At 37.8% G+C, this 10,927-nt stretch overlaps 1 protein-coding gene across 5 annotated transcripts in view; it reads right to left on the reverse strand.

The window, feature by feature from the left end:
• The window catches only part of ulk4 (unc-51 like kinase 4), a 73,936-nt gene extending 63,447 nt beyond the window's left edge, over nucleotides 1–10,489 (reverse strand). Inside the window, exons 1-18 of one of the 5 annotated variants that reach the window (XM_027287342.1) lie at nucleotides 10,435–10,450; nucleotides 10,236–10,319; nucleotides 9,403–9,543; nucleotides 8,933–9,032; nucleotides 8,491–8,630; nucleotides 8,242–8,404; nucleotides 7,595–7,696; nucleotides 7,292–7,375; nucleotides 7,026–7,101; nucleotides 6,614–6,751; nucleotides 5,980–6,326; nucleotides 5,631–5,700; nucleotides 5,146–5,212; nucleotides 4,671–4,757; nucleotides 4,316–4,376; nucleotides 3,968–4,182; nucleotides 2,949–2,995; nucleotides 2,407–2,485 (exon numbers count right to left, since the gene is read on the reverse strand). In XM_027287342.1, the coding sequence (XP_027143143.1) occupies nucleotides 2,407–2,485; nucleotides 2,949–2,995; nucleotides 3,968–4,182; nucleotides 4,316–4,376; nucleotides 4,671–4,757; nucleotides 5,146–5,212; nucleotides 5,631–5,700; nucleotides 5,980–6,326; nucleotides 6,614–6,751; nucleotides 7,026–7,101; nucleotides 7,292–7,375; nucleotides 7,595–7,696; nucleotides 8,242–8,404; nucleotides 8,491–8,630; nucleotides 8,933–9,032; nucleotides 9,403–9,540 (1,914 nt within the window). In that variant the 5' untranslated portion in view covers nucleotides 9,541–9,543; nucleotides 10,236–10,319; nucleotides 10,435–10,450. Of the gene's footprint in view, nucleotides 1–2,406; nucleotides 2,486–2,948; nucleotides 2,996–3,967; nucleotides 4,183–4,315; nucleotides 4,377–4,670; nucleotides 4,758–5,145; nucleotides 5,213–5,630; nucleotides 5,701–5,979; nucleotides 6,327–6,613; nucleotides 6,752–7,025; nucleotides 7,102–7,291; nucleotides 7,376–7,594; nucleotides 7,697–8,241; nucleotides 8,405–8,490; nucleotides 8,631–8,932; nucleotides 9,033–9,402; nucleotides 9,544–10,235 lie in introns of all 5 variants that reach the window. The other 4 variants (XM_027287341.1, XM_027287340.1, XM_019256792.2 and 1 more) reach the window with 4 other exon arrangements.
• Between the last annotated feature and the right edge of the window lie 438 nt (nucleotides 10,490–10,927).

Here is a 10,927-nt window from a genome sequence, read left to right on the forward strand (position 1 = left end):
ACTATACAACAACATAATAATACAAACAAACATTTTCATGCACCAAAATAAACAAAAGACACACAGAAAACTACATACGCAGGACCCCTGCTGAGTGCACACACAAACACATCTCAAAGAAGCCCATGCACGCTTACAAACACATACACACACAGACAGAACCCCCGCTGAGTCTATAGATGGACACACATCACAGACACACACTGCACAAACGTACAGCTTTGTCCCTTTCTTAACAATTTGTCATCCTATGCTAGCTGCAGGGAGGTAAAATGGGTTGCAGAAAAAATGTTCCGCCATTTGTCTTTAACAACAAGCGCACCGAAAAAAGCTGCCATGCCACAGTCGGCCATTTTGTAAATCGCCGTGACGACTCGGTAGCAGTAAAGTGTCAGAACAAGTGGAGAATGAGAAAAGAAAAAAGACAAACCAGGAGAAGGAGCGGATATGGGATCAGAGCTACAGTAGCCAGAATGGATTTCATTTAGAATAAATAGATGTGATCGGGCAGACGAAGAGACAAAAGAAAAGTGGAGAGACGGCAGGAAAAAAGAGAGACAGGAAAAGGGTGTTTAGTTCTGTCCAGGCTGAAAGGATGAAAAGAGGGGCTCCAGATCTCACCTCCATACAAAACTGCTTTTACGTTGAATTAGTTCAGCACCACAGTTTGAACGTGTGTGTGTGTTAAGTGGGGCTCAGTAAAGTATCTGAAGTGCTTACGTGTGTTTCTGACTAGGAAATGTGTGTATAGCCAAATGTATCGCACTTTCTTTAATATGATTATGGGTATTACGGTAATGTAGCTACAACCCTGATTCCAAAGAAGTTGGGATGCTGTGCAAACTGTGTAATATAATAAAAGCACAGTGTGTGTAATTCAGAATGAGAGCATATAATAGTGTACAGGTTTATCAGTTTAAACATTAAATACATTGTATTGCTACTGTATTCAATTGAATACAGGTCAAAAAGGATTGCAAATAATTACATTCTGTTTTCATTTATGTTTTACACTGTGTCTTAAGTTTTTCAAAATTTGGATTGTACATATGCAAAGTTTAGATCCTGCCATATGTGGTACTATATTATGCTGACAGGTGGTTCTATTATTTTGTCCACACCATTATATTAGCAAGGATAGGCTAAATGACAGACTTCCCTCTCTGTATAATGCAATATAATTTAACAGCGCCACAAACTGCAGCCTTCAAAATGATCAGAAAGATGAATGAACATCTCTCTCTTCTTCATGTTTACAGTCTACCCATATTTAGTCATCCTGATTGTCTGTACAGTCATTTTACTACGTTACGTGTCATTATATGTATTGGATGTCTAAGGATAGAGGGTGTGACATAAAACCGAGGCAAATTTGTGATTTGTGATACTGGGCTACAGTATATAAATAAAATACTACTATATATCTGTGTATATATATTTAGCGGTTTTTACTGTGTCCATGGTCGTAATATTGTTACTATTATATTGATAGCAATTAAAGGTTACACATAAAAACTATTTTGTAAAATCAATGCACAATCGAAAACAAAAACATCTGATCTCTAAGTACCTATCATTATCATAAGCTGAAATTCTCAGTTTGATATTACTCATATTAATTGTACAATGTTTGATTATAAACAAGAAGCCATTAGACCTCTAAAGAGTCCTTACTAAATAGGTGGAGGGGGTGGTGGTTTGTGGGAGAGAAGAGAGAGTAAGGGTAAGAGTGTGTTGTTGTTTTTTTCAGTTTCTCTGAGGCTAAAGAAGACTTGTGGTCTTGTGGGTTTTTAATGCCACCTGCTGGTACATACTAGTATTATACTGTATTATAGTACTATTATAAAGTTAGAAAGAGTGGATACAACATGTCCAACTATCCACATCTTGTTTTAGGGAATATTTCCACTTAGTACTTAGTATGTGTTAGGCTAGACGTTTTTTAATGATTACAAATACAGAACAAAAGCAGTAATAATACCCAAACATTACACAACTATAAAAATACAACAAATAATCATAGATGAGCACAGCAACATGAAGTAGGACTTACTGTACATAAAAAAACAACAACACAAATATACTGTACCCATTGTTCTTATGCTTTATGTATGTTCTTGAACATGGATGTGGATACCCAATCGCTCTTATTCATGCTGCAATATGCATATAGTGGCCTCCTGTTAGTATGTACTGCCACCTTCATGGTGCATACAGACATTGCAGGTCTTAGGCCCACAAAATGTTTTGCAAATGTTTGGGAATTCCTTTTTAATTGTTTGTTACTGAACACGTCCCTACCAACTAAATGCACTGATATATACTGTAACACACTGTGTGTGTGTGTGTGTATGTATGTATGTATGTATGTGTGTGTGCGTGTGTGTGTGTGTATTTGTTCCAGACCTCAGAAACAGGGCTGTCCTCTCCGAGTTCAGTACAGTGCAGAGCAAGTAGGCCCATTATTTTTAGAACCTTGCTGCGTCTGAAAAAACATTTAGATTTTCAATTAATAAAAAATGTGACGTGTCTAATTTTCTGTTTTATTTTCAATCAGAAAATAGATGTATTAATTAAATAAAGCTGGTTGTAAGAAAAGGGAAAAACAAGGAAACAGAGGATAGTCTCAAGTTCATGTCTAAACCTTGCCAAGTAACTTAAAAGGAAGGGAGAGGTGTTCTCCTCCTGATGTTTGTTATTTTAGTGCAGCCAAAAAACTATTTTGGATACTACATCCGAGTGCCTTGTCAGCCAGAAACTTTTCAACCATAGCAAGTTTTTCCACATCTCTTGCATTTTGGATATCCAAGTCACAATAGCTTGGAGCTCAGCTCCACCAATGGTTATTTTAGTTTGTGTTTTTACCATTTATTGATAGTAACCACATTCTAGTAAAGCACCATCATGTTTTTTGGTCTAAATTGAGAATAAATACATAATGTACTTACACATCCCAGTTGGGAGCTTGTCGTAATTGCTGGGTCAGTACTGGAAGCTGAATAAAAGATGAAGAAGATTAGAGACAAATACAGAGAGAAAAACAAACAAGAACCTAATCTAAAATGCCTATATGAGATATGACAGCCAAATAGTTCCAATTGTGACTTTGAGTAACACTGTGTTTGTAAACACGACAAGTGTACATTATTTTAAAGCAGCACTGTGTAACTTTTCTACCATAAAATAACAGATTTAAAATAATTTTGATTTTACACTGACTTCAGAAGAATGGCACCGCAGTCATTTCCACTCTGTGCCTTGTATGCTTGCTCTTGCATTATGCGACTATTAACTCCAGGCACAATATCCCCCAAATGTGTAACACTTTAGCCACACACAACTAATTATTATATTTTATGAAGAGTTATTTGACGGACAGTAAACTAAACTGCTAAATATAGATGCCTTTGTAGTTAGCCATGTTTCCCAAACTGTGAGCTCAGAGCACTAGGGGAGTGTTTACACTGGCACCACAGGTGCTTTGGACCAACAGGAAGCGGATGTTTTCAGGCCCGGGGCAACTGGAGCTCCGCGAGTGGGCAACATTAACTGTGCTCAGCAGAGACAGAGCATTGCAGAGGCTAAGAGACTTAAGAAGAACATGGAGGAAGCTGATAAGAGAAAAAAGTGACAGAGTGAGAGGCAGCTATACAAGAGTAAACCTTGAACTGGATTTTAGTCATTGGTGAGATCTTTGTGAAATAAAAGGCTGAAAAACAAACACCGACCTAGGCTTCTTGCTGTTAGGCTCATCAGTAATATTAGATGGCTGTCATGTTGTGTGTTGTTGCACTATTAATAAAGTTGGTGACTAGTTAGCTTTTGACTATAAGTAATGTAATCATAGTAAATTAACTGTGTTATATGAAATTATATGAAAGTTGTCCTTGTCACTGCACTAATGAGCAACTAGCATTTTAAATCTTTGCTGATAAGTGAAAAATGGCTAGCAAATGTGTTTTCTTACCAGTGGTGAATTTATCAGCCTGTTGCCAATAACTTTATGTCCAACCACACAGCAAAGGTAACAGAGCAGGTTGAGTCTGGATCGAATGGAGGGAGGAGAAGGAGCAGTAGAGGAAGAGGAGAGAGGAACTGAGGGGTTCTGTTCTCCAAGAGATGAACAGAGCTGTAAGAGGAAGACAGTCCACTCTTCATCACTCAGGGATTGCAGCTTCTCAACTGGAGGAGAGAAGAGGAGAAATAGTCAGCCTCAGGGCAGATTGGGGCCAATGACCATACACTTCATATATATTTCTGCAGGATACTGATAAAATCCCACTTGATACTAAATCAAAAAATTAATACACGACACCTGAATATGCTGCCACACAAAGCGTTTTGGGATCAAATCTCACAGGTGGACTCTTGACAATCTGGCAAATAGGAGAACACCACATAATGAGCCAACATATGAGCTGTCTGATCTTCATGCCACAAGTCCCAGTAGCTATTTTCCTGACTTCCTAGTGACCATGAGTTTAGTATGCAAGTATTTTAATTACAGTGAAAAATTAAAAATAATGTTTAGCTTTACAAGTTAAACTGTGAAGACGTAATAACAAAACATGAACAGCAGGAAATGCTCCTCACACTACTGAAGATTATTAAAAGTCAAATAGTTTTATGTGTCCAATAATAATGATGATCCACTAATTACATGTCTGTACCTTGGGGTTGTCCATGATTGGGGTGACAATCAGATCAGAGTCAGTATAGATAAGATCCTTGACACAGGATGTGATGTCAGTGCTGGCCTAGGACAAGGGGAAAGGAAAGGGAGAAGAACAGAAGAGGTATTCACTATTACTTATTTTGCGTTTAAGTATTTACCAGGAAAACCAACAGATGGCAGCAGAGGGTTGGCAGTTTGATACTCGGCTCCTGCAGTCTGCATGTCAAAGCATCCTTGGGCAACATACTGAAAACTAAATGGCTCTGGATGGCTGTGCCATTAGTGTATCAATGTATGAATGTGTGTGTGTGTGTCTGTGTGTGTGTGAGAGAGAGAGAGAGAATGGATGAATATGTGGAAAGCACTTTGAGCACTTTTGCCCAGTTATTCTTGTTATCATATTAGCATAAATCACTCCCTTCTGCCGTTTACATGTTTTTACAGATTTCAAAGAATATGGTGGCAGTAACCTGAGGCGCAGGGGTCTGGTTTGGAGAGTCTGAGATACTGTAGCTTCTTCTTGAGTTGGAACAGGAGCTAGAAAAACAAAAGGAATATTAAAACTATTAAAATATTCTGATGGTTACATAAGGCTAAGGCAGTTCGATGTATGTGCAGTCTGATCACCTGTAGCTTAATAGGTAGAGAATTGTATTGGACAGAGGATAGATGTGTGAGTACACTCATTCTAAAAGTACACTTTATATACTGTGTTATAATGTATTCTATTATTTGCCAGTATTTGTAGATGCAAAATAGATATTTGTGTGCAAAATAAGAGGGTAGAAGGAGTATTACTTAAAAAAAATTAAGACTTTAGAGATTTACATTCCTCTTCAGAAAGATGAAATTAGGGCATCAATTAACTTACTGGGTACAAGCCTGGCAAAACATGTGGAACCCTGTGAGCATGGCAAAACAGGTAAAACGGCAGTAGATATACTGAACTCAATACCTGAGGAGAAAAATGGCCTCAGTGTTGTCCTCATCCACACCACTCTTTGGCCTGAGCTCTGACATGTTATCTGGGGGTAATGCACACACCATACTTAATCAGATTTCCGAAGGTACATTATGACACATCATGTCGGAGACACACGTCTAGTAAAAGTGAAAGATGGCACACACTTTAATCATGCATGAGATCTGTGCAATAGCAACTACAGCAAACAGTGAAAAATCTAAATGTTTGCAGTTGAGGTGAAAACAATAGAATACAACAAAACTGGCTTATCTAGAAAAACAGATTATTAACACAAAGTTTATACAACTGTGATAACAGCAGGCATTAGTGAATGTCTTACCTCGTGTAAATGACTTATTGGGCTGCAGTGTGTGTAACTGCTGGGCCTCTGTTAACTTGGGGTAATCGTCTGTCTTTGCCTCCCCCTCTCCTCTTTTCTCCTTTCCCACCTCATCTTCAAAGCCCTTGCTGTTCCTTAAGGCTCCACTGGTTGTGTGTCTGACAGCTTGTTGGCAATCAGCCCTTCTGTCAGATTGTCTATGACTTGTTGCACTTTTTGTCTGTGATGAGATCAGTTTCCTAGAAATCTTAGAGGCTGACTTCATGATAGCTGAGTGACTGTTGGGAAACTCATTCTCCTGTCCTTGAGAGAAATGGTCAGGGATCCTGTGGAGGAAAAAAGACACACTAACACAAATGATTGAGATTTAAAAAATGCAGCATATGAACTGTTCAACATTATGGTAATTATCCTTTTGTAGTGCCATCTAAACACTGAAAAGTGTTTCAAAAAGTTTAGCTCCTCCAAAACGTAACTCCATAGAAAGTAGAAAAGGATTTGGACTTGTTCAAGACTGGGCTTGAACTAGCTAAGTAGTGAGCTACTCTCACAAAGCAAAGCTGTAAAATGGCTGCAACAAAATGTCTGTGGAAATGTGTAGGAGCTGAAAAGAAATAACAATATATCAACACACCTTGAACTAGTTGAACCAACCCCCTCACATTCATTTTTTCCCTGCTGATGCCCTTCCTTGCCCTGCTCTTCCTCTTCCATATCCTCATTTAGTACTTGTTTCCAAAAAGGATGGTGCAACAACTCTGGCCAGTCCATCCTAAAGGACAAAAAACAATAAAACTAAATAGAGCACTGTGATGTGAAGACGGTATATGTAAGCTACAAAACAACAACTCCAAAGTGCTCCCTATGATTTGAAATTGATAGAATGGGAGTTCTATTGTAATTGTAATCAAAATTATAATCAAACCAAATTGTAATCTACCCCAAGATTTCCACCCTAATAAATGTTGTGATGATAGTAGTAACAACAGCAGCCGTAGACTGTAGTATGTGCTGGATGTATGTATGTGTGTGTCAATGAATCTGACCTCTTATCTGGGTTTTTGTTGAGCAACCCTTTCAGAAGATTCTGAAAGTCTTCACTAGGAGGACTGGATGAAATCACTGTAACAAACAATACAGAACATTCATTCATTGACATCTATTAATTATAATAACAAACAAAATACAACCACTCTATAACAGCAACATGCAAGTAAAGGTTGCCCTCATTAAGGAATCATACGGCTCCAAACATTTCTTCATGTGTGTGTGTCTGTGTGCAAGCATGTGTGTTTATTCAAATGTGTATTACCTGTCTGTCTGGGAGGTCGTGGTTCCTGATATAAAATCATTTCTGTCAGTTCAGTGTAAATATCAGAATAGAATGGAGGTTTACCTGGGGGACAAGAAGAGTTTAGATTTTTAGTATAACACTGTATGTTGAGTTCAGTGCTTGTATCTTATTTCCTATTAACTGATTTTGCAATTCAGCTTTTCAGGATTTAGTCATCGTTTACAGTACACTAATTCTGTTTCTCAATTATTCTTCCATCATGTTGTACCTAATCATTCTCAGTGTATGTGTGTGTCAGTAAATGCATGTGTATTCAAGTACCAGTGTACATGTAGTAGAGTACACAACCCAGAGCCCAGAGATCAGAGCTCATATTAGTTTCTGATCCCTGCAAAACCTCTGGAGCGCTGTAAGACGGAGAACCTGAAAATGTATATACATACATACAGAGTAATTAGAAAAGACAAATAGTAAAAGAAGACATCATGAATCTTCATCATAAACAAAAGATGCTTTGGTGTTGAGTAACAAATTCTACATTTTATGAGATTATGTATTCTCAGTCATTATAAGGTAAATTGTGAGAAATAATCATAATGTTGGCTCTAATGGCAACGGTTTTTAGTTTCTGATATGATCACCATGTCATAACCACAGCTGTTTCATCCCATTGTTCCCCCTCCTCTGCCTCCTGTCCTTTTGGATTTACCCACATATGATACATTGTTTTTATTGTAACCTAAAACATGTTTCCTACTGTTGCACATTCAGCCTTTCTAAGCTGGTCACTAGTTTACGTCTGCATGCTTTCCACCCTGCCAGTCACATAAAATCCCTGCCTGCCTGTCCACATGCAAGTTTCTTCTTAGATTAAAAAGCTTAAAAATGACTCTTGGCTAATCTACTGGTTATCGTCTTCATCAGTTAACAATGTAAAGTCAATAGAAAAGAGAAATAGACAATCTGACCTTGTAACATTTTCCTCATGTTGCTGAAGTTCTCCTTGATATCTTCATTATGTGCCTCCTCAGATGTAGAGAACAAGGTAAAGAAATCCTCCACTGTCTCTCCCTCTGCCTTGGACATACAGAAGTTACCAAACTTCAAAACACCACTGCCATCCAGTAGGATCTATGGGCAACAAAAAGAGAGTTAATGTTAATATGATAATTTTGCTTGTTTATTAGTTCTACCTACACACAAAGGTAGATGCAAACCTTAGCAGGGGTCAAGTCAGAGAAAATGATTCCTAATTCATGGATGTGCTTCAGTCCTTTGACCAGGTCCCATCCAAACCTCCTCACGACATCTTCGGACAGACATCCATCATGACCAATTACAGACTCTAGGGAACCACCTGATGGATTGACAAAAAAGAGACAAGACAGCAAACATGTGAGAGATAAAAGAAACCTAATAGCGCCTGAGATCTATCTCTTGTTGAAAAACTAGCAATCCATTCTGTATTTGAAAGTGAATGTCCTTAATCAAATAAACCAGAGTATGAGTGTATTTACTATTTTTTAAATCTTATCAGTTTGAAGCAGCATAGCAGGATTGAAGATGCATTTTTTAACACCACATCCTTTGACCAGCAGTATGTTATTACATTTAATGTTGCATGACTACTTCTCAGGAGAGCCAGAAATAATGACAGACCTGTACAGAGCTCCACTACCAACCACAGGTGGTTACTTGTCTCATACCACTCATAGAAGCACGCTATGTTCGGATGTTCCAGATCATGGCTGAGACGTACCTAACAGGAGACAGGAACAAGAGACCGTTAAATGTGTATAGTAGGTATTCTTTATTGCAAGGAACAAAAGCTAAATGTATCCTAAAAATAATTCATGTGAACAGTTTGGTAGATGAGGACGACACAAAATTGGGAAACTCTAAAACAGACATAGAGCGCAAACCTCTGATGTGCAATGATACATTTGTAATGCGTATAGTTTTTCATTTTTCTGATGACAGAATAGCGAGTAGAGTTTTGAGTTGATATAACTTTAACAAACTTTAAACCATTGTCATAGTTGGTGATTTCAGGCCTCTGCATAATACACTGTATTATAAAAAATAAATGTAACAGATGTCCAAGTTTAAAGAGCTGTGATGAAGCATACATGGTTAGTGATGTAAGGTCTCTTGGCTTTGTCAGCACAGATGATGGCTACATAGCTGAGAGTGCCCTTTTTTCTTCCTTTATAGACAACAGAGCTACTGCCTTTCCCAAGCTCCTCATACAGGATGAAGTTCTCCATCCACTGCGGGAGAGACACAACAAATCGGAAGTTATAATCATTAAACATTTTAAGAAGTTGAGCAGTAAAAATAAAGCAATAGAGTGATTGTCATCAATGAGGAAAATAAGATTTAAAACTAAATGGCATCAACTCCCGCAGGAGAAACGTGATATTTTGAAATATGTTGTTAATACTTGCATCTAATATAAAGTTTATTATATGAAGCATCTGCTTAGATTTATTGCTCAACTACAGTATAAAATGGCCACCTGAATAATTACCAGCTGGTAACAATTACGACTAATTAATTAACCTCGCTGCAGCTGTTTCACTCTGTCCACTTGATCTGAGTGGAAAGCCCGTCATAAAATTGTTTTAGCGAGTTTTTATCCAACTTTTATCGAGTTAAAAAGAACTCTAAAATGTAACTAATACAACAAGGTAGTTTTATTTAATGGCCATGTTTGCAGTAGTGGTATAAAAAAAACACATTTATCTTAAACTGTCAAGTTAGAGGCTAACGTGTGGCTTGTAGCTACGTATGTTTGTGGACTGGCAACCGCTACATCGTCTATGCAGGGCAGTTTGTTCGCTTGTATCAAGACAAAAGTTAACTGCAACAGCTAAAAAGTAACGTAAATACACGAAAAGAGCATGCAGTTATACACACAAGCACAACAACCTGTTTACAAACGTGTTTTGTTATTGCTCACCGTTACTATCAAAGTAGTATTACTAACTACCTCTTCAACGACCCGCTGTTTGATGGCGGAAGAGTGATGGGCCACGGAATTCAACTGGAAGAGGGATGTCGGGAATCGTTCAGAGAAATTAAAGTTAAATTTACACAGTGAACTATCTACGTGTGTATGGAGAAGTGTATTTGCAGATGTAAACAATATTCCCACATACAAAACACTCAATAAAAACGCTCGTTTGATTGTAAGCGTTGTATTAGTTTTAACCGGACAACCTCCAAATGGCATATTCCCACGTTGCTAGGATACAAAAGTGGACACAACAGACGGAGCGCATGGAGTAGACCTGCAGCACCAATGACCAATAAAATGACTGTAATACAACTAATTAATTAAAAAGTTTATTACACAAATGTAAGTTTACAAAATACACAAATTTTCAAATCAACAGCTACAACTACGTGATTTTAAATATGATTTTATTTACATTTTAGGGGCCTTTCAATCTTTTTTTACCCCTTCAAACCTGAATTGTATTCATATTAATAAATTGTTTGTTATTTTTGTCCCTTGTCAAATATTCCTGTCCGAAAAACACGTGACTGTGCGTGCTCAAATGCAACAGCATGATATGTTACACCCATCCACCCGTCCCTCACCCCTCTCTCGCTTTCACACACACACACACACACACACACACACACACA

Source organism: Larimichthys crocea, chromosome XIII, assembly GCF_000972845.2.
Source record: "Larimichthys crocea isolate SSNF chromosome XIII, L_crocea_2.0, whole genome shotgun sequence".
Lineage (NCBI taxonomy): Eukaryota > Metazoa > Chordata > Actinopteri > Sciaenidae > Larimichthys > Larimichthys crocea.